The sequence below is a fragment of the Acipenser ruthenus genome, chromosome 22 (assembly GCF_902713425.1).
Source record: "Acipenser ruthenus chromosome 22, fAciRut3.2 maternal haplotype, whole genome shotgun sequence".
NCBI classification, from domain to species: Eukaryota; Metazoa; Chordata; class Actinopteri; order Acipenseriformes; family Acipenseridae; genus Acipenser; species Acipenser ruthenus.
The window spans coordinates 11,639,669-11,664,321 of NC_081210.1; the positions used below are offsets into that span (position 1 = coordinate 11,639,669).

At 38.9% G+C, this 24,653-nt stretch overlaps 1 protein-coding gene across 2 annotated transcripts in view; it reads left to right on the plus strand.

The window, feature by feature from the left end:
- Window positions 1–24,653, plus strand: part of lmf1 (lipase maturation factor 1) — a 241,375-nt gene that overhangs the window by 213,990 nt on the left and 2,732 nt on the right. For both annotated transcript variants that reach the window (XM_034052850.3, XM_034052849.3), the window contains exon 10: window positions 13,930–14,042. In XM_034052850.3, coding sequence (XP_033908741.1) covers window positions 13,930–14,042 — 113 coding nt within the window. The remainder of the gene's footprint in view (window positions 1–13,929; window positions 14,043–24,653) is intronic.

The following is a 24,653-nucleotide window of genomic DNA, read 5'->3' on the forward strand; positions in this document are numbered from 1 at the left end:
GATGACAAATAATTGCACACAAAGTCATAAATGACTCATTCTTCAATAGATACTACTGTTCAAGGAAGGGATATATTTTCCTCTGTCGTCCTCCACATTTTTTAAACATGGCAACCTAGTTTTGAAAAGCAGACAAAGGAGAACTGATATAAAAGTATTGAGTGTTGATTGGCTAGTAGTGACTAAAATACAGAATGATAAAGACTTAGTGTTACTTTCCCTGGCCTCCTGCTTTGTTGTGTGTGTGTTCCTGCAATATGTTTTTCAATATAATTACGCCCCTGTGCACTTGTGCCGGAGCAAGCAGGTAGGATCCTGGCAAAGACGACGGGCAGATGAACCAGTCAAAATGCAGAACTTTGTGAGTCGGGAACAAATGGAATGTTTCTTATTGAACAGGTTGGATTGAAGCAGTCGATGCTGTCAAATCAGAAGCCATTTATAATGAGAAGACCTGATGCATAACTGATTTGAAAGTGAAATAACTGGTCAAAACTGATTTATGACCAGTGATATATTAATAAAAATATCGAAACAATCACGATTATGTTCAAAAAGATACTGCAGGAATACGTACAACAAAGCAGAAAGCTAGGGAAAATAATTTTAACAAACAGATTGCTCAGTATGGTAATGTTCTCTTCCAGGAAAGAAGACATATATTTAGAGGTTGTGGTGCGTGACTTGCCTTGTCATACTTATTTTGAATGCAGTTCAGTTTCTTTCTAGTTTGCTGTAGATAGTCCATGACTGGCAGGCTACAGAATGTACTAAAAGTTACTTAATCTGGATCAGTGACCCCCCTGAGTTGTAGTAGGAATCCTTGCATTGTGTCTTCACAGTAGTCTACAGGGTGAGTGCATGCACCGGTCTGCTTTATTGCATCAATATTGTAAATATATTAGACTGCACTGATGAATGTTCTGGTGAAACCGGTAATGCAGACAAGGACTTTGGGCCTCGTGATGAAGCTTGAATATCTAGGTTAGGTTTAGAAATGAGCATTGCAGCCGAGACCTACACTATTACAAAGTCTATAGAAAGCCTTTGTAAGCATATCACGTTTTAATGGGCCTTTTCAAAACATGCCCAGGAATTTTTAAGCGCTTCCTTATTTTTTATTTTTTTTCCTAAACATAGATCTTTTAAAGCGACGCTATAGCAGTAAACATTCTATTACATTACCCTTTGGTTTCTTTAGTATTTCTTTTCTGTGATGGCAACAGGATCAAACCAATGTACCTTTATTATCGGTAAAACCTGGTCAAATGAATGGAAAGACTTTGTGCACAACCATTTGTTGGACTCACAGTACTAAAATGTATAATTATATAAAAAAGTAAGAGTATTGTTGGTGAATATTCCAGGACTAGAAGTATTAAGGGGCGCATAAGGCGCATGTTAACACACACACACACCTTAAAAATAAGGTGTTGGGTTGATTAGCATCTGCTGAATATGCCTAATGCATTGTAATGTGTAAAAATGATGTGGAAAGATAGCACTAATGAGGGGAATGGTATGCACATGGTATTTACTAAACCGTGCTAACCATAAGGTGCACTTTAATCACTTAGTAGCACTGATGGAAAGCAGGTGTTATGAGCTGAGACCCTTGTAAAAAGCTGCCTTTCAGCACAAGTTATTTTTTCTGATCATGAAGGCAGTTCTTGCTAACAGAGAAATGTGGCGTTTTCAAATGAGAGAGGATGGAAGGATCATTGCCCAAAGGAGAGTGATACCCAGAATTTTCAACAGTTACTTTCAGAACTGTACCGAATGTGATGTATGTCAATGGCATTGCCATGCAAGCTGTGAGTGACCAATCACTTCAAAAATTTTAGGACGTGTGTGGGAGGGTTTAGTGTTTGAAATACTGTAAAGTCATAAATATTTGCGACCAAAATATTTGGTGAAACACACCTATAAAACCTATTATGCCCCAGAAATGTTGGCGACCTGTTGCAATATACGAAGTATATATTGTTAGTGGAATTTGATATTCGTGCCAAAAATGTTGTGTTTTTTTTTCATACGCGAAAAACTCATAATAAAAGGCTTGCAAATATTTATGGCTTTACAGTATGTGAATGGTGTACCAAACATTCCAGCTATAAACACTGACCTATAAGATATTTCTCCTTTTTGTTTTGTCTGGAATTCAATTACTGTCTGGAAACTGTAGCTAATCATTCATCACACCCTGTGTCGTGGTGTGAGTTGAGCAGATCGAGATTGCTATAACACTGAAGGAATCAAATTACTTTTTGAAAAAATGATTGATTATTTAATAAATAGATCTTTTTTACATCTACATTTTTGTATTTTGTACAGCTCCTTTTGAGTGTTCAGAGGTCAGAGTTATTTTCAGAATTGTAATCTTTTTTTTAATTTTATTTTTGGTGTGATGCTTGTGCCACTTGTGTGATACTTTCTTATATTTGCCAACACTGTCACAGTTCATTTCAGAGCTTTGGTAGCTCTGTCAAATATATTTACTACTCTACATGTAATTAATTCCCTATATCACTCATTCTAATATTACTTTTTATTTGTGAAATAATTGTTATATATTTGCCAACACTATCCTAGTGATTTTCAGAATTTTTGTGGCTGTCAGATAAATGTGTGATTGTTCATTTAATTCCCACTACTAGTTCTAATAAATGCATCTCATTTTTTATTATACATTTTTGTTAATATTGTCATCCCCCAGTGATGCCACTGAGGAAGAGGATTCCCCCTCTTCCACGGAAGAGCCTGTTAGAACTCCAGAAAGTGAGTCTGAGGAACAGCCTGCATGCCCCAGGAGGCCAAGGGAGTATGTACCAGTGTACAATGGGACCACATGCCCGTGCCCACAAATGGAAAGAAACAAGTGTCCCAGAACTGAAAAAGCAGGAAAAGAACGGGTGCAAAGAAAGGCATACGTAAAGACAGCCACTTGAAGTGCCCCTCAAACCCAGGTCTGCCATGATGAGTGCTTTGAACTGTGTCATTCAAAGCTTGAATTTGGAAGTAAGACACAGCATATCTATCTGGCCTGTCCCTCAGTTAATCTCCCCATCACTTATACCACAAGTGGCTTGAATTACATCTGGTACGGCATGGAAATATCCTTCCAGCGGTGACAGTGGGTTTTGGGAGGTGTGACAGGCAAGAACCCAATATACTAAATATACATGTTTGGTATCCGTGTAAACCTTAGAACCTGCAGAACGTGGACATCTACATTTGCAGTTTATGTGTCTAGCTTTTGTGGCACAACATTGGGAGTAAATATGAAGTTTTTTTGATTTTTGCATATTGTTTTTTGTATGGTTAACATCAATATTTGGCCCTTTAGAGCAAGAAAAGCTTTGAAAAAGTATAAAATGTGCTAGTTTTTGTAAAGCACTTTTTGAAATGAGCACAATATTTTACAGTTATCTTGCCAATTTGAAGTTTTCAACTTAGAATAAGCCTTATAATGTGAGGTGGTAATCCTTAATTTTGAAAATAAAAATTGGGCTTGTTATACTCTATGCATTGCAATAGGGGTTAAAGTTCACCTCATGTTTGAGTCTAGTACCATTGTAATCCTCACAATCTACAGTTTCAGAATGTATATAGTTTTCCAGCTTCCTTTGATACAGTATGTGCAGAGGGGTCAGAAAATAGAGAACAAAGGCACTTACTAACAGTTTAAATTCAAATTGTCCTCAGCAACACAGTGTGACTGTACACAGGGAACATCCGAAATAATGCCAGACAATATTTCAACATCAGATTGTTCAGAAACTGATAAGGAGATGGAATTTGTGGCTGAATTTGACTTTCCCACTCAACAGTGTGTAGATGATTGTGCATGTGTTGTCAAGAAATGCAAATGAAAACCAAATACGAAGGATGAAAAAATGCAATGTTTTTTTTTTAGGTCGGTTCATCTTCAAAGACCTCATTCCGAAAGGAAATACATCGGTTCTGAATCTCATTAGCTAGTTTATTTGATACGTGTCCATTCTGCAAACATTCCGAATCAGCTGGAGCTATATCTGAGACTGTGGGGACGTATATTGAAACAACACAGTGCTGCTATAATTGTGGGTAGGCCCCTTCATTAGCTGGAAATGAGAACAGCTCCGTCTTGGGTTTTCTTTTCTCGGCAACCATTTACACAGCACAGACGTGTTTTTTTTTTTTGTTTTTTTTTATTGAATGCAACAATCATAATAATACAACATGAGAAGAAAACATGTACAGTGGGACAGATGTCTATTACATCAAACAAAAGCAGGTACAAGTTCTTTCCTTATGGAACATTAGACAGACCATGACTGTCACATAGACTAGTGTGTTTCCATACTGAAGTAATATAGCTTATACAACGCTTCATTGGGCCTGCACTGGTACGTTTCAGAGCGCATGTGAGGGTACATGCAGAAGTCATGTTTTTTGGCTAAGAAGAGATGCTCGAGAACAGTGAGTTTTGACATAGCATTGTGGCATTATGCAGATGTTTGGCCGCATATGGATTATTATACAATGACCAAATACATTTGGAACAGCAAGGTGGGATAGTTTTATGTTTTATTTTTCATGTAGTGCTGATGTACCTTTTAACCGGTGGTATCTCAATCAGTTGACCAGATATGCCCACAAAAACAAACAATATATAGTTTTCCTATGTTTCCTTTAGAGACTTGTGAGAAATTTGACTTTGAAATGATTGTCCCAAATTCAAGAAAACCCTCCAGCACTGAGGGTTCTAAAAGCCCTAGCAGTGAAATGATTAAAATACAGCCATATATTCTACTATACGTTAAAGATCATATTACGTTAGCGCTGTGTTCATGAGTTTGAAGGTTCGTTCGCTAGCCAGGAATTCGAAGGTAGGTCTAAACCTTCATTCGCCATCTCGACAACAAAGCATTGTATAGTGTAAGCTGTATTGAAAGAAATGACTCAAACCCTCTGCTGTTTGGGGTTTTTTTGTTAAATGTCCATACAACAAAAAAAAAATTGAATGCAAACTGTGCAAGAGACTGTTGATGTATCATGGAGGCACAACAAAAATCCGAGATCACTTGACAAGCATAAGTTCATATTATTATTAGTAGTAGTAGTAGTAGTAGTAGTAGTAGTAGTAGTAGTAGTAGTAGTAGTAGTAAAATGTGACTGACCGATAACCTGCATGGAACGGTGTTAAATAAAACTTTGTTTTGCCCAAGTCAGCTGCAGTGCTTTTAATTGGCTGCAATGCAAGCTTACTGTATATGTCGCAAGCAGCATCAATTATGTGTACGTAAACAACATGCATTTTATTTAAATTATAAAAACATGATTACTGTTCTATATAACGTATTTTTAAACTACATGTGAATTACGTCACCAGTATATTATGCAAATTAGTAACATGGAAGGTTCCAACCTTTGTTCGGTAATGTGATCCAAACCTTCAAAGGTCAAAATGTACCTTTCGTTACAGCCCTATATTACATAGTTAACTTAAACAGTTGTTCAATACTTAGTCGCCTAGACAATTAACACAAAATAGATCATGGTCCTATACAGATGTTCAGAATGAGCTGGAGAGGTTTGTGGCACATGTGTGTAATCTATTGCTTCCAACACCTTGGGGAAACCAGAAATGCAATGGAAATTTGTTTTCAAGGTTTGTAAGTACACCCTGCTTTTAGTGAAAATTAGGTACTTGGATGCATTGAGCACAACTGGCAACTCATGAGAAAAAGTGGACTGAGAAATGCCAGCAACAATTGCGACTGTTTAAAACGTGCTTTCAAAAGTCCTTAGCAAATTGATGCAATTGGAAGTGTTGCAATTGTCGGCAGCTTTAGTACATTTTTAGAAAAGCAAACAATGAAGGTATGAAACAGAGACTAACAGAAGTAGATTGGAGTAAAATAGAGAAAACATCCACAGAAAAAGGATGGCTGTTTTTTAAAAATGCAGTACTAGAGGCGCAAAACAATTACATCCCAAAAGTAGACAAATCTAAATCTAAAACAAAATGGCCAAAATGGTTTAATAGATCAATTTAAAAAAATATTCAGCGAAAAAGGGCATTTTTCAGAGCGTTTAAAAGGGACCAAAAACATAGTACACAGAAAGAGTACTTGGAACTGCAAATACGTCAAATAGGAAGTTAGAAAGGCCAAGAGAGAGATAGAAATCAATATTGCTAAGGGGGCTAAAACCAATTCCAAAATGTTTTTCCAATATTATAACAGCAAGAGAACATTCAAAGAGGAGGTTAAATGTCTAAGAGACACAAATGGCAAAATCATAGATGAAGAAAAAAAATAGCACATATATTAAATGATTACTTTTCACAGGTTTTTACAAAGGAGGACACGGACAACATGCCCCACATGTTGACCTGTTCCTATCGAATTTTAAATAACTTTAGCATAACAGAGGCAGAAGTGTTAAAGGGACTAGGAGCTCTTAAAATAAACAAATCCTCTGGGCCGGATGAGATCCTCCCAATAGTACTCAAAGAAATGAAAGAAGTTATTTACAAACCGCTAACCAAGATCATGTAACAGTCTCTTGACACGGGTTGTACCGACAGACTGGAAAATTGCAAACGTAATACCGATCCACAAAAAGGGAGACAAAAACGAACCAGGTAACTACAGACCAATAAGCCTGACTTCTATTATATGTAAACTTATGGAAACTATAATAAAATCTAAAATGGAAAATTACCTATGTGGTAACAATATCCTGGGAGACAGTCAGCATGGTTTTAGGAAAGGGAGATCGTGTCTAACTAACCTGCTTGACTTTTTTGAGGATGCAACATTGACAATGGATAATTGCAAAGCATACGACATGGTTTATTTAGATTTCCAGAAAGCTTTTGACAAAGTCCTGCATAAAAGATTAATTCTCAAACTGAACTCAGTAGGGATTCAAGGAAATGCATGCACATGGATTAGGGAGTGGTTAACATGTAGGAAACAGAAAGTACTGATTAGAGGAGAAACCTCAAAATGGAGCGAGGTAACCAGTGGTGTACCACAGGGATCAGTATTAGGTCCTCTGCTATTCCTAATCTACATTAATGATTTAGATTCTGGTATAGTAAGCAAACTTGTTAAATTTGCAGACGATACAAAAATAGGAGGAGTGGCAAACACTGTTGCAGCAGCAAAGGTCATTCAAAATGATCTAGACAGCATTCAGAACTGGGCAGACACATGGCAAATGACATTTAATAGAGGAAAGTGTGATGTATTGCATGCAGGTAATAAAAATGTGCATTATAAATATCATATGGGGGATACTGAAATTAAAGAAGGGAACTATGAAAAAGACCTAGTAGTTTATGTTGACTCAGAAATGTCTTCATCTAGACAATGTGGGGAAGCTATAAAAAGGCAAACAAGATGCACGGATATATTGTGAGAAGTGTTGAATTTAAATCAAGGGAAGTAATGTTGAAACTTTACAATGCATTAGTAAGACCTCACCTAGAATAGTGTGTTCAGTTCTGGTCACCTCGTTATAAAAAGGATATTGCTGCTCTAGAAAGAGTGCAAAGAAGAGCAACCAGAATTATCCTGGGTTTAAAAGGCATGTCGTATGCAGACAGGCTAAAAGAATTGAATCTATTCAGTCTTGAACAAAAACGACTACATGGCGATCTGATTCAAACATTCAAAATCCTAAAAGGTATAGACAATGTCGACCCAGTGGACTTTTTTGACCTGAAAAAAGAAACAAGGACCAGGGGTCACAAACGGAGATTAGATAAAGGGGCATTCAGAACAGAAAATAGGAGGCACTTTTTTACACAGAGAATTGAGGCTCTGGAACCAACTCCCCGGTAATGTTGTTGAAGCTGACACCCTGGGATCCTTCAAGAAGCTGCTTGATGGGATTCTGGGATCAATAAGCTACTAACAACCAAACGAGCAAGATGGGCTGAATGGCTTCCTCTCGTTTGTAAACTTTCTTATGTTCTTACATCTTATTATAATAGAACTCTGATTTGCACACCCCATTTTTGCAAATTTATGCAGGAACTCCCCGTAAGTTGAAATAATGTCTATGGCTATTATTCAGTTATTATTATTATTATTATTATTATTATTATTATTATTATTATTATTATTAATTAGTCATTTAGCAGATGCTTTTATCCAAAGCGACTTACAGAGACTAGGGGATGAATTATGCATCAACAATTGCTGCTGCAGAGTCACTTACAATAGGACCTCAGTTTACGTCTCATCTGAAGGACACATTACATACAGTAGCAACAGTATATTATTATTATTATTATTATTATTATTTATTTCTTAGCAGACGCCCTTATCCAGGGCGACTTACAATCGTAAGCAAATACATTTCAAGTGTTACAATACAAGTAATACAATAAGAGCAAGAAATACAATAACTTTTGTTCAAGCAAAGTACAAGTGTGACAAACCACAATTCAATAATACAGCAGATAATAGTGATAGTTACATCAGGATATGATTAAATAGTGATAGTTACATCAGGATGTGATTAAATACAAAGTACTACAGGTTAAACACTTGGCAGATTACAGTATTCTGAAGTACAGGATTAAATGCAGTAAAATAGGGGGCAGATAAGAGCAAAATAAAGCACATTTACATGAAGGGTGATAGTGTCCCAGGATACAAACAGAGGAGTTCTACAGGTGCTCTTTGAAGAGGTGAGTCTTGAGGAGGCGCCAGAATGTGGTCAGGGACTGGGCAGTCCTGACATCTGTAGGAAGGTCATTCCACCACTGCGGAGCAAGGGTGGAGAAGGAGCGGGCTCTGGAGGCAGGGGAGCGTAGCGGAGGTAGAGCTAGTCTTCTAGTGCAGGCGGAGCGGAGAGGTCGAGTGGGGGTGTAGGGAGAGATGAGGGTCTGGAGGTAGCTGGGTGCAGTCTGGTCAAGGCATCTGTAGGCTAGTACAAGAGTCTTGAACTGGATCCGAGCGGTGATCGGGAGCCAGTGGAGCGAGCGGAGTAGTGGAGTAGCGTGGGCGAAGCGAGGCAGAGAGAACACCAGGCGGGCAGCAGAGTTCTGGATGAGCTGGAGCAGACGGGTGGCGGACGCAGGGAGGCCAGCCAGGAGGGAGTTGCAGTAGTCTAGGCGGGAAAGTACCAGGACCTGGACCAGGAGCTGGGTAGTATATACACGCTTTCCTACCAAATAATTTGCAGTCAGTGTATAAGTGCTTTTTTTTCTTTTGATTTTTTATTTTAAAATATGTAACTCCCTCAGTAGTACACTTTAATGTTTGTTAACAGCAGCTGTCTGTATTTAATATAAAACGAATTAGTTACAAAACACATATTTCATATCCAAAGACTTGGGTATTAATGGGCGTCCTCCTTCTGCAAGGGAAACAAAATCTGGTCATGCGCAGCGCAAGGGGAAAACAGTCTGGGCATGAGCAGTACACAAAGTAGGAAAATTTGACAGCTAGTATAAATTGGCATCGGTCTTAAACGGTAACATTTTGTAATCGACACGGTTTTGCTATTGTATTGACATTTATTTTTAGGTTCAAAACTGTAAGGGTGAGCACAGCAAGTTAACAGCAGAGTAATTAGGTTGTCTTAGCACCGTAAACAGTACTTAGTTAGTTGCTCTTAAACAGTACCTCTGATGATACACATTTAAAATGTAATATTTAATAGCATAACATAGGAAATATAAAATGGACATTATGTCATACCAAATACAATGATAGACTGTACAAGTGTAAATGACACAAAACGTACAGAAAATACATAGATGTTTGTACTTTTATTATTTAAAGAAACACTAACCAAATGCACAGTAAAACGTGTCTAATCCTAGCCCTCTATATACCGTCATTCTGTATTGGGTCCTGACCAAATCCCTATTGAAATTAATTGAGTGATGCCCTCTAGAATTCCAAACCTGCCGATTTATGGAATCCAGATTGTCTGTCACAAACCAATGTGAACCTGACTGTATGGTCAGAAGTCAAGTCCTGTGGTTTATTTTTTTTAAAAGTTTAACAATCAAGTATCAATTGTGTAAATACACACATATCCCGTGGGTATGAGAGTAAAATTGAAATGGACGCAATCCTTGAATTACAGGGTATACCTGAACAGCACTCCTATATACTGCTGCATGCTACACATTCTGTAATAATAGGGTGGGCGAACAGAGCGTGATCGTGTTCATCCCCTATGGGAAGGCCTGTCTGTGCTGCAGCAGTTTTGAAATCAATGTAAGATTATCCCAGTAATCATTGTAAAACGTATACATACATTAATATAACTTTTTGTCTGCTACACATCTGTCCTAAAATATTTAAGTGTGGTTTTATGTTTAACAGAGCTCTATAGTCGCTACAAACCGTAAAATATAACTAAACCTGGGCAGCAGTGTGGAGTAATGGTTAGGGCTCTGGACTCTTGACCGGAGGGTTGTGGGTTCAATCCCCAGTGGGGGACACTGCTGCTGTACCCTTGAGCAAGGTACTTTACCTAGATTGCTCCAGTAAAAACCCAACTGTATAAATGGATAATTGTATGTAAAAATAATGTGATATCTGTATAATGTGAAATAATATGATATCTTGTAACAATTGTAAGTCGCCCTGGATAAGGGCGTCTGCTAAGAAATAAATAATAATAATAATAATAAACCTGTTATATTAATAGTATAATAATTTCACCAAATATAGTATCAATCTCACAAAATATCGTTCTTTTGATTGTACTGTTCACCGAAATTACATTCAGCACAAAAAAATCAAATTTTTCTAAGTAGTTTTTATGATCTAACAGTTTGTTTTTCAGACAAGCGTCAGTCAATTTTGGGACTTACCCACAGCGTTGTGTCTCCCTATTTTGACCTCTCTGCATGGTCCACTTCATATTACACTTACAAAATGCTTTTAAATCAACATTATGCGCTGTCTGCAGACCTGATTTGACAGTGACTCAGACACGCAAAACATTAAAGAAAAAACAGAATTTCCAAGCACTGACTCAGATATATAATATATCCGTGTGTGTGTGTGTGTGTGTGTGTGTGTGTGTGTGTGTGTGTTTGTGTGGGTATATATATATATATAATCAGCCTTTTTCAATCCACTGCTGGATGAAGGCCTCCCCAAGATTCTTCCACAAAAGCCTGTCTGCTGTGTCCCTCATCCACGTTGCTCCGGCGTGTTTCCTAATTTCATCTTGCCATCTTCCTGGAGGTGGTCTTCTTGGTCGCTTTATATCTCTTGGGATCCAGTCTAGTATCTCCTTGGTCGAGCGAAGGTCTGTTCTTCTTGCCATATGTCCGGCCCACTGCCATTGCAGTTTTTTCGCTCTTATAATAACATTGCATACTTTTGTTGCGCACTTATCCATTCCTTCCTTTTCCTGTCTCTTCTTGTTATTCCCAGCATGCATCTTTCCATACTCTCTTGAGTGGTTTGTAATTTTTGAGTCATTTTTGCATTGAGGGTCCAATGCAAAAAACTAGACCCAAACAACTAAGCAATATAATCCAAGTTCCCTTAAGCATCCAGAAGCTGTTTCTCATTTTCTAACATTTAAATGTTTTTTCTCTTAAAAAAAAATAAAATAGGAGCTAATTAAAGGGTGGTCAAAACCCTTTGAAAATATGCCTCTAAGAAACTAACAATTAAAGAATAATTGTCAGTGTTTGTCAGAGAATATCATTCCAAAATGACAGTTTATAATAAAACATCAGTGTCATTGTTTATGTTATCAATATATCTGGTAGTATGTTATACATAGGTTAGGCTGTTAAATATACATCTTATCCTAATTACATTTTGTCTGTTCAGTTTGGAACAGCAGTTGTATTGATGCATGGAACAGAATTTTGTGTGTATATATATATTTCACAGTTCACTGCTCCTCACATTGTAATTAGTATGTTTCCATTGTCTCACTTCCCTTCATGATTTCCATTTCTTCAAGTAACAAAAATAGCTTAAAAAACAATTTCCAATAAAAGTCCTATGGGCACTCTGTGCATTGTTATAAACACTTCAAATTAAAACGTACTATTCCCCGGGCGCAGTAACGTGGCAGCTACACAGCGCTGTGCCTTTGCAGCGGGTCCTCTGCTGTTTTATAATGAAATACATTTAAAAAATATTCCCTGTAATCTACAGTATGGCAGGATTTCTAAAGTAACACTTTACAGCAGTGAGGTGTCATGTGGCCTTGCAGCTGGAACACAAGGTGCACTACAGCAGGGCTGACTTCAGAGAGTGCAGGGAGCTACACCACATACTGACTGTGCCATGTATCCAAATACAAACTACTGGCATGCTCTAGCCTTATAATGTTTCTAAATGCATTTATGATTATTAAACATATTTAAGGTGTTTAGTCAACGTTATTTTTATAGTTGGCAGATTTTTATAGTAGTTATTTTATTTAATTTAGATTTGATTTTCAAAAATGATGTTCCATTAAAGCTAACTTAACGATAAAACCAGTTACACTTATTGTTAATCCTTTGGAACCCCTACACTTTTGTATATGTACCATATACTTATACTGCAATTTGCTTAAGTTAAAGAAACTATGCGCTACCAGAGGAGGCCATCGGCCCATCTAAGCTTGTCTGGTTCCTAGCAGCGGATTGATCTCAGAACTTTGTCAAGTTCGGTCTTAAAGGATCTAAGTGTTTCTGTGTTGACAACATGACTAGATAGCCCATTCCGTCTCCTCACCACAGGAATGGTCTCCTTCCCTCAGTTTATCACCACTTAATTTCCTGCTGTGGCCTCTGTTCCTGGTTTCTGTGCTGTGCTTAAAGTAATGGACGGGGTTAACTACAGTATGTCAACGTTTTAAGATTTTAAATACTTCACTCATGACCCCCCTGATTCGTCTTTGTTCCAGTTTTAAAAAATTCAGTTTGTAGTAGCTCAGTCCTTTAAGCCTTGTAATTAGTCTGGTTGCTCTTCATTGGACTCTCTCCAGGGCCACAATGTCCCTCTGGTGCTGTGGTGACCAGGATTGGACACAGTATTCCAAGTTCGGTCTCATCAGTGCATTACACAACCTCTTCATAACCTCTTGCACTCTACATTTTTGAGTATATGCCCAAGCATTCTGTTTGCCTTTCTGATTGCTTCCCTGCACCCTGTGGTTGCTGACAGCGATGAATCTACTTCAACACCAGGGTCTTTCTCTTGGATATGCGTGCTAGGTCTATCTCCCCATTGAATTTACTTTGCACGTCTCTGCCCGGTTCTGGAAATCTTTTTGGACTTCCTGGGTGGCCGTAAGCGTGTCTGCCACTCCCCAAGCCTGGTGTCATCTACACATTTGACAAGTTTGTTAATTATTGCACCAGGAAGCATGCTAATTAGCAAGTACTCTTTTTTTTTTGTATTGCTTTGGTGCAAGACTATTATGTGAACTTGACAATAGCCATATTTATTGTTTATTAAGTTGGTATTATGCTAAGATTAATAAGAAGTTAGTAATATATATTAACAATCTAACCAAATACTATAAGACAGCCCCACCAAACACTGTTAATTTACCTTAACTTCAAATATTGAACTGGCCTTGGCTGATAAATATGACTTTCTATCCTAGATAGTAAATGATAAATAGCACATACTGTTCTAAGAAATGTCAGTTTTACATTGTTATAAAATTAGATGTATTTTGTGTTGAAACTCTGGTCTCATTTTATATCCAAGTTTCGCTCTACTGAAGATAGCGAAGGATCCCATATGCCTCCCTACATGTGGGTTGTGCTACTCAGGGTTCCTAATCTGTTCCTGAATGCAAGGCTTCCTGGAAGCATGGTGATTTAGGGTGAATGAAGCCTCCGAGTGCCCCAGAGGGAGAGTGACAGGTATGAAGACGATGTTACCAGGGGCACAGCTGTATTCACGTCTGGCTTTTTTTTTTTTTTCTCCCGTCCAGACCTACGAGCAAAATGAATGGGTGATCCACTTGGCTGGAAAGCTGCTGGCTAATGATACTCTTACTTTATCACTGATGGCACACAATCCATTCGAAGGCAGAGAACCCCCAAGGTAAGTCAGATAACAGCAAACCACCCAGTTAACCCGGCGAGGCTAGGACGGTGCTTACTGCTGGCACCGTTTCAAAAACCTTGAAACTTTTAGAGAAAGAGATAACCCCCAGGTCACAAGCGCCAGTAAATTGTATTACATGAACATTTCCTGTTTTCTGGATTGCAAAGCCTTATTCTCTTAAAGGGAACCTGGCCCCATTTATATTTAGTCATATAAAATGGACTGTTAGAATGCTGCATGCTGATTGGTCCGTCAGTGTTCTAAGCCGTTACGGGCAGCAGTGTGGAGTAATGGTTAGGGCTCTGGACTCTTGCACAGAGGGTTGTGGGTTCAATCCCAGGTGGGGACACTGCTGCTGTACCCTTGAGCAAGGTACTTTACCTAGATTGCTCCAGTGAAAACCCAACTGTATAAATGGGTAATTGTATGTAAAAAATAATGTGTAAAATAATGTGTATAAAAGTAATGTAATTGTATGTAAAAATAATGTGATATCGTATAACAATTGTAAGTCGCCCTGGATAAGGGCATCTGCTAAGAAATAAATAATAATAATAATAATAATAATATCTAGCACAATGTCATGATTAGGAACTACTTAGGAACAAAGGCAAATCACTGCACCTGTGCTAACCATGTATCACTGCGCAACCAAAATCAAAGAAAACACCTGTCAAAATACCTACTGTCATGGAAGATACTGAAGACATCAAGGTGTCTTATCACATATTTCAGTTTATATTAATTTGCACTACGAACCAGTTTGCTGTTTTAAACAAGACACTGTTTTGGTATTTTATTTTGTAGTACATACCAGTCATTTTCTTTAACTTCGGTCCAGTTGTCAGATATTCAGTTTTATTTTCCTCCTTTTAGTTTGTATCGGGCGTCGTTTTGTGAAACTGACTTTCACTGACTGAATATTTTAATATTACTACATGTGATGTCTTAACCATCTGACTCTCACCTTTCTTCACTCTCCTTTACTACCGTGCACTCACAGGTACAAAAAAATTAATACCACAAAACAAACTAATTGGGATGTTAAATGCTTAAATTACTGGCTTTCTGGGGAAAAAAATCTATTTGACTTTAAATTAATTACTCAGTAATTAATAATCTTTATCCCAACAAAGCAAAACAAAGCACCTTAAACTCTTGAGCTGTTTGGTATATGCTACAATGAATTACCTAGCAACAGTGTTACGTAGAATATGCAGGAATCCAGGCACCTCACAGATAAACAACTAATCAATGTTTTTTGTTTTTTTTATAGTCATTTAAAGTCACGTCTAGCAAGGTTTTTATAGTTGTTCAGTCTTTATTAAAAAAAAAAAAAAAGAACATTTTTTACTTGAATATTATTTTTTAGTTAATAGGGACTATTTTCTGTTGTGGAAGGTTGTAGCTCAAAATGTTAATATATCTTTAGAAACTATATAGACCTCTCCTTTTGTATAAAATGTTTATAAATCAGTTTTATAAAAGCAATAAGGCACTTGAGAGCATGGGTTGTGCTGGATATTGTCACTTCTTGGTTGGTTGCAGGCACTCGACTACGTCTCATGCCTAACAATGCAGAAGTGACAATATCCAGCACAACCCGTGCCCTCTCGTGCCTTATTGTTGTTGCCTTTTTTATATATATACACTACCGGTCAAAAGTTTTAGAACACCTCCATTTTTCATTGAAATTTACGCAGTTTAATGTCTCAATGTACTCTGAAATTAAAGCATAGAACAAATAAACAATTGGAAATAAAAAATAAATCATGGAATCGTTTTGTTTAACAAAATTTAATCTAAATTTTTGACTCATCAAAGTAGCCACCTTTTGCAGATATAACAGCCGAACACACTCGTGGCATTCTTTCTACAATGGAAATCAAATATTGTTCGGAAAGTTCTTCCCAACACTGTTGCAGAAGTTCCCACAAATGTGTTGCACTTTGCTTTCACCCTTCTGTCCAGTTCATCCCAAACCAGCTCGATGGGGTTTAAGTCTGGAGACTGTGCTGGCCATGCCATGATTTGAAGCCTACCGTCTTGTTCTTTTCTTCTAAGGTAGTTTTGACATAGCCTGGAGGTATGTTTTGGGTCATTATCTTGCTGTAGGATGAACCCCTGACCAACTAGGCATATACCAGAGGGTATTGCATGGCGCTGCAAAATGCTGTGGTAGCAGTTTTGGTTCAGGGTGCCACTCACTCTGTGCAAGTCGTCGACTCTGGATCCAGCAAAAGAGCCCCAGACCATCACGCTTCCTCCTCCATGTTTGACAGTTGGTGTCACACACCGAGGAACCATCCTTTCACCTACTCGACGGCGTACAAAAACCCTGCGTGATGAACCGAAGATTTCAAATTTTGATTCATTGGTCCATAAGACCTTCTTCCAGTCTTCAGTAGTCAATTGGCGGTGCTTCATTGCCCAGGCAAGCCTCTTTTTCTTATTTTGCCATCTTAGCAATGGCTTTCTTACTGCCACTTGACCTGTCAAACCTGCAGCTCGAAGTCTTCTCTTCACAGTTGAAACTGAGACTTGCTTACTTCGACCAGTGTTAAGCTGTGCTTGAAGCTGTTGTCCTGTGAGCCGCCTATCACGCAAGCTGTTGACTCTCAGAAACTTGTCTTCTGATTCTGTTGTGGCTTTGGGTCTGCCAGACCTCTTCCTGTCAGAGTTTCCTCCAGTTTCCAAGTGCCTTTTGATGGTGTAGGAAACTGTACTCACTGACACCTTGGCTTTCTTTGCAATTTCTCTAAAGGAAAGACTTTTAAGGGTTATAATGGTCTGTCTGTCTTCCTTTGTTAATTGCCTTTTTCTCGCCATTATGAGAGCAATATACTACTTCCTGCAGTACAATACTGTCCAAATAATGCTTAAGAGGGTGTAGTAACACAGTCTGTTCGAACACTGCTTTTATACAGACAGAGGGTTTGTAAGTAATCAACAAAAGTTGGGACACCTGTAGGAATTGTTAGCATCAACTTTCAAGGCTTAATTTACTTCCATTGCTGCAGAACAGCTGTAAGTTGTTAACCCATTACTTGTTCCCTGAAAAAGGCCTTTTTGTATAACTCTGAAATGTACATTATTTTTCACAGTGCTCCCTCGCTATAAGGCTCTCTGTTATAACGCACCTCTGATATAACGCTCCTACAGCATGTCCCTCAATTCCCTATACTGGTGATTCATTCAATATTTCTACAGTAAATACAGTACTGGTGGTGTTCAAACTGTAAACAACTTCTCAGTCTAACTTCCGTTTCTGTCTCTTTTTTCTTTTTTTTTTTTTTTTTTAAAGTCGTTGCCAATTTTTTACCCCTGTTTTTCTCCCCAATTGTGTATGCCCAATTATTATCTGTATCCTCGGCTCATCGCTCGCAACCCCCCTGCCGACTCGGCGGCTGGAACACGTGTCCTCCCAAACGTGCTTCTGCCAATCTGATATTTTTTGCACTGCGGATCCACAGCGAGGCCACCAGACCTATAGTGCCGGAGGCCACAGGGGTCGCTGATGCACGATGAGCCGTGGATTCCTCTGCCGACCTAAGCCCTCCCTACCCAGGTGACGCTCGGCCAATTGTGCGTTGCGCTCTAGGAACCCCTGGTCACGGTCGGCTGTGACATAGCCTGGATTTGAACCTGCGATCTACAGGCTATAGGGCACATCCTGCACTCCACGCGGAGTGCTTTAACTGGATGCGCCACTCAGGAGCCCCCCTGTCTCTCTCTTTTGATACAGTATCTGAATTGAAGAAAAGCTGCGCTGGCACTTTATAGCACAGACAGGTTATTCAACATTTGTTTTATAACTAAATAAATGTTAGGCCTGTTAGATGGTTATCTTTCCTAATGTATTTACTTTTTTGCTGTGATAGGAGCTTCAGCTTTCTCTGGCAGCCAAACCTGGGGCAAGCCCATTCCCACTTCCCCTTGCCCGACGCGCTCTCCTTCTCGCACTTGGTTTGCTTGTCTGTCGCTTCGAACTGAACTCCCAACCAAAACTGTTAATTAAAACCTTTTTTTTTTTTTTTGGTAAAAAATACAGTGTTGATTATATGGTGCATGGTTAATTCACAGAAAATTACATTTTTGCTTCAGTATATGTGCATTATAGAGAGGGAGTAATTTTATTTTGTATTTTAGTCAGATATGTGTTGTTATGTGTCCTGCAGCACCCCCGACCCCCTCCCCCGTTTATAACGCTCTTCGGTTATAACAGTGATATTGTGTGTCCCCCGAGACCCTCGTTATATCGAGGGAGCACTGTTTGTATATATATATATATATATATATATATATATATATATATATATATATACAGTCGACTCCACATAATTGATCGCGTGACCTACAACGTAGCAAAACAATATTTGGTGGAAGTATGCACAGTATTCGGCCGATTGCTGACAAAACAACTGTAAAAAACTGTCAAGACTCTCAACAGTTTGCTTCCATGAACTTTTTATGGGGGTGCTACCACACTTCCGGAGGCAGCAGTGTGAGGCACCTCCCTTACATTGCAGAAAAGGGACATTTCGTTGCCTGTCCGTCTCAGATTTCAGAAAAGATATATATATATATATTACTGCTGGGACAAATGTCCGAATATTCGAGCAAATATTTTTCGACGTATTCAGATACAACATTCGGATGTTCGTATTTGCTGGAAATTCCAAAAATACCTTGCACTTGCCAAAAGTTGTGCTACAGTTTGAAACCTGGCAAATGAAAAAGAGCTGTGTGATACGCAAGATTAATTTATTTAAAAAAACATAGGATCAACACAGTAGCTCTTGAGCCTCTATTTAAAAGTTTTAGACAGCAAAAAGTAAACAAACCAGATTATGCGCAAATGCATAGTGCTCTCTATGGAAAGCTATCTGGGTCAAAAAAGCATTGTGCTGCTTTAGAGCAAATGAGAATTTCATGACAGAAAAAAGGTAAATACATCTTTCTGAAATACCTCACTTAAACCGTGCCCAACTTGCTGTAAATGTTGTGTAGTGCTTTTTATATAGATATATTATATTTTTGGTTGCAACTTTGTTATGTGGAATGTAATAGATGAGAACCAAAAGGGTGAGTCTTTTTCCCCTTCATTTTACAACGCCATTTCCACGTTTGTTTTATTTGAAGTGATGAAAGTTAAATTTCAGTTTTTGTTTGTTTTTGTTCATCTACAATAAGGCACAAGTATACCTCATGTTATTACTTTGTGAGAACATGTCTGTGGCCACTGTTTACTGTGAAGAAACGGCAATGGCAAGGAATTAAGAAAAAAAAAGTATAAAATACGGCAGAGGTTTCGCTAGCCTTTAAGAATGTGCATTTGTAAAAAGCATACCATCTCAAAATCTGCGTTTTCAACCATAACATCTCCATATTGCATCAAGATAGTTATATTATTTTCCAGTGTAACGATTTCAGATTAACAAAGTTAACATGCAAAACAGTACACTGTATAAATAATGGTTGTAGAAATAGACATAAAGACAAGCTTACCATGAAATGTTTTCTTTTGAAAATCCCCCCTTCACAACGTAAAAATCAGTGTTGTAGAACATTTACCAGTGTCTCTGCAGGTAGCTGTCAACATCATAACTATTTACAGTTGTGTTGTTTAAAAGTTCTTTAAATTGTCCTTTTAGCACCCAAGTCAAAAAATGACTTGTGCTCTTTCCAAATCAAAGTCTTAATAATTCTCAGGAGCTTCCATTGAAATTTGTCATGTTTTAGATGATCCTCATGTAAACGAGAGTGTCTGCTGGTCTGCACTCTGTTCTGACAGCTAAAACCCCATTCTGCTGGTACACAAGATACAGGTATCGTAATTACTTGGGTCTTATTCAGGTATTGATTTAAGTGCATGATACATATTTAAATACTATATAGTACACATGCATTTAGTCCCTTCAGATCTGTAGACATGTGTAACCTTTTTCAGTACTGGAAACATTGAAGTAATAATAATAAAACATCTCGGTTTAAATACAGTTATTAATGTTAAATGTGCTTCATGCTGCAGGATTCTTTGCAACACCTATTGACCATATTCTGCTTTTGTTGTTGTTGTTGTTGTTGTGAACATGGCTGTTCTGTTTAGTTTTAAACGAATGCAGTAGTACAGCACTGCTATTATGTTATGGATTGTCGCAATAGCTACCGTAAATTGAGGCAGCTGGGTTTTGACGGCAGTTGTACAAGAGTTTGTGGGACATAAGCATCTGTTTGGTTGTAACAATAAAGTGCTGTTCCTGATCACTAAATTCTGTCTTGTGAATACATAACAATGGCATCCAAGCAAAGCATTGGGTGGAATTTCTTTACCAAGCAGGAGGAATCGGAATTTGCAAACTCTGCCAAGTAAATATTTCATTCAAAGGAGGAAGCACACTTACTTAATGTGCTCCACATTATTTTATTTTATTTTTATTTATTTGCGTATTTATTTTTGAATAAAGGCTACTTATTTGATATTTTTGGTAAGAAACTATATCTGCGCAATAACTGTAGATAAAGCATTCCGTACTGGAAGCCACACGGTTATTATTACTGACATAAACCCAACAGGTATGTTATGTTGTTTTGTTTCTGATTTAGTTCCTGAGAAGAATAGTCGCTGCAGTTATTATTATTGAGGTGTACCTGCCGCTCGCTGTGTTATTGTTTTCTGTAAAACATTGATATCCTGTCAGTTAAGAAAAGGCTTCATGCAAAAGCTTGTTTTAACTTTGTCTTTATTATGCCGGCCAGAGACCCATGCATTGTCATATTGTCGATACCTAGGTAATAAAAAGAGACCTGGGTCGGGTAATTTAAAACCCGACGGGTACCCGGGTCTGTGAATCCAGTCATTAGATTTCTTTGTTATTAGCCACTGTGCCAATATAATTAAAAAGAGTTGATATTTTTCTAACTTATGTAAAAAGTAAAATATGAGCAAGCAAGCATTTTCAAAAGCACAAGCCAATTTAAACTAAAACACAATACATATTTGTCCATTTAAAAAAAATCAATTTAATTTAGATTTACAAAGTGCACTAGATTGAGATCTTATGTTCAAATGCAACCTGTTGACAGACAATGGGAAGTGTCTATCAAAACAAGCAAGCAGCTGCAGTTTTATGTCAATTGACGTCCAATGTCTGTGCTGGTAGGATTTGTATGGACACATGTATCTATCAATGCAAGAGAGACATGCAATACAATGCACGTATGCACATCTAGGTAAACAAAGTAAAATTCCAGACTTTTACATGTAACAGTATTTTCAAGGAGAAACATAGCGTTGACCCAAGTCACTGTTTCAGAACAAAAGCTAGTTTCATCCATAACTTAAAGCAAACACTGAACCATAACATATATTAGTACCAGTACTTAAAAAAGCTAATAAAATCATAACACACAAAAGACATCAATCTTACTTTATTGCTAAGTGACTTAGTGCGGCAAGAGAGCTGACAGTAGAAAGCACTTTTTAGATAAGGGGTAAATGAATAACTGGAAGCTTTACCAGGTAAAGTTACAACAGCTAAATAAACTAGGCATGTAAAAGATAAACAACATTATTAACCCTACAGCAAATGCTGTTCTAGTGAGACAGACAGACAGACAGATAGAGACAGAGCTATGTAAGCACTGGCCAAACTGGGATTAAAACACACACCCAAGTGGTTACTGGTAGTCTGACATACAAACAACATTAACAAAAGCCAGAAGTGTGGTGTGGGATATTACAATTTTAATAAACCACCCTTTCTACCGCTAACATTACCTTGATTTACAGCTAAAGTAGGAAACAGTATAGAGATATCTACAGATAAAATAATAATGTTTTGGTTTATTTTACCTCCCTCCTGCCCCAGCAGGTCATTAATTCTGACATAAAACACAGTTCCTGTTTTTCCCTCCAAAACTCCCAGCTGTTGCCTGGGAGACAGCTGCTCCCGCTCTGGAACTAATTACAGCTGTCTAAGAGATTTAAGCACTGAATGTAGCAATGCGAATATAGCTACTAATTTTAACACATTCGGCTGTGGATGTCATAATACGCTGATATATAACAGAATGGTGAAGGTGTCGGGGGTGCAGCTGTTGCTGAGCATCTGGAAGGGCAGCTATGCGGTCCCCACAATGACAGCATCACTAAATTAACACTTTCCTCTGAACATTGCAAAGCAAATACAGCTGAGTACCTCTGTGAAGGGTTAATTGGCATACGTGCTTCAGGTTTAAAGATTGCTGTATTCCTCCTCTGATTTCTGGACAATTACATAAAACACAATTTAATCCAAAACATGTGTTCTTTGCATACATTTTCATTATAGCCGGCAACACTTAGAAAATGCAAAAGTCTAAACCGTGCAGCCCTAGCTCTTATTAAAGCCAGGTCGACATCCTTGCATTGTTGAAACGCTGTTTGCTGTAGTTTGGCGCGGACGCTGCAGTAGAACAGGGCTCTATTTTTGACGGAGAAACTTACTCTGTACTTGAATAGTTGTTGTCCAGGTTGACTGCTATTTCTTTTTTTTAATCATTTGAAAAATATATATATACATGTATTTTCAACAAAAGAAAAATTGAAACAAATCTAACTATGATACCATGAGAGGCAAAAAGAAAATATATAAAACAATCACACAAACATAAATTAGATTATATTCCAAAATACTGTATCTTTTCCCCCTGTGCAGCCACAGTCAACCCCCGAGCTGCGATCACAGGCAATATCTGTTGGTCTTAACTTGGTTATACGAAATATAGCCATTACCGTATACGTATTTACCTCCTAAAGACCCGAATCCTGAAAATTGTATACCAAAGCTGCTCAACGAGCCTGTGATGCAGTCATGGCCTGCCCCCGAGGCACAAAAGGACTGCCCTCAGAAGTCTTTCCTTTCAAGACTGACCTGAGAGTCGGAGAGCCTTGTTCAAATAAGTACTTGATGCTTCTGTATATATATTTTACATTTATTGTGTTTTTACACAAATTCTATGTAATAGTAAACTAATCGCTGCAATAGTTTTTACTAATTACGCGTATTGTGTGCACTACAGCCTGTTGCTTGTTATGTTCCGTTGCGGCCTTATGCCCCCTGCGATGCCCCCTGCTCGAGTCGCTCCTTCCCAGGGATCCAGCAACATAAGTCGACTGACTTTGTGCTCAACCCCCAGGCTGCATGGCTCCGACTGGAGCTTATATTATTTCTCATTTTTGCTCTTTAGCACAATACAAGACGTTTTATATTATTTCTGTAATTGTTAAATTACTGTTTTTATTAGACAAAATGTTTTCTCTTGTGTGCATTTTCAGGTCTGTCTACAACGTGGTGCTGAGCACACATGCAACAAGAGCAGCTGCTGGGCTTAGCAGCACTGCGCAGGACCAAGATACTCGCTTTGGTTGTGATTGGTGGCAATAGTACCGAGGCCACGGACCTGCTCACGACCCAGTACCATACCGGTACCAAATGGGGACCGAGGTTACCACACCGGTCCCGGCGACTTCCCTGTGTCGTCACCAAACCAACCCGACCCGGTGCTAAAGTCAACAAACTGGTACTGAACCAACCTAGTACCATACCGTACAGACCCAGTGCTAAAGTCACTGAATTGGTACCAATGCAATACCGACCCGGTTTTGACACGGTACCAACCTAGTGGTATGGTCACTGAACCAGTACCGACCCGCTCAGTGCAAAAAACACTGAACCGGTACTGAACTGGCCTGGTGCCAACCATGTTCCGAACCAGTACTGCACCAGTCCTGAACCAGTACCGACCCGGTATTAAATAGGTACCGTCCAAGTACCGATCCGCTTCCAGTCCACTACAGACCGGTGCTCAAGTCACCGATCTGGTATCAAACCAGTCCCGCTCGGGCTTTGACCTGCCCTGTCGATATCTGTAAGCAGATTGAGGCAGCACCTGTACAACTGTCTGTACACTGCATTGCTTGCTCCTTGTATCATGCCCGGGTTCTATCCCTGTGAGACGTGCAAGCCAAAGCATGCCAAGGAGGCACTGGCTAATCGCATTTGGGAGCGGTTCGGGAGAGCAGATAGATCTCTTCGCCTCCCAGGAATCAACCCACTCTCCCCTCTGGTTCTCCATAATAGAAGGCAGAGACCCACTGGCAATAGATGCCTTGGAACACTAGTGACTCACCCTGCTCCCACTATCTGGAGAAAATCAGGCAGAACCGGGTCAAGGTTCTCCTAGTAGTCCCTTATTGACCCAGGCCTGATGCAGCTCTTAGGCGGCCAGCTGTGGAGACTGCCAAAGCACCACAACCTGCTCAGTCAGGCACGGGGGCCTGCAGCTCTGAGTCTGGCCCCTGAATAGCTGCATTTGAGCTGTCTGGGGCTTTCTAATAGGGTCATTGACACCCTGCAGAATGCCAAAGCACCGTCCACATGTTCCCAGTACAGGTACAAGTGTGGTGTCTTTTTGATGTGTTGTCGGCCACGTGGGTTTGACGTTTTTGACAAGGGGAGATCCCCCTCCACATTAAAGATGGAGCTAAAGGGAGGCTAAACGTGGTGCTAAATGAACTCATGAAGCCACCATTTGAACCCCTGTATTCAGCTGAGCTGAAATCTT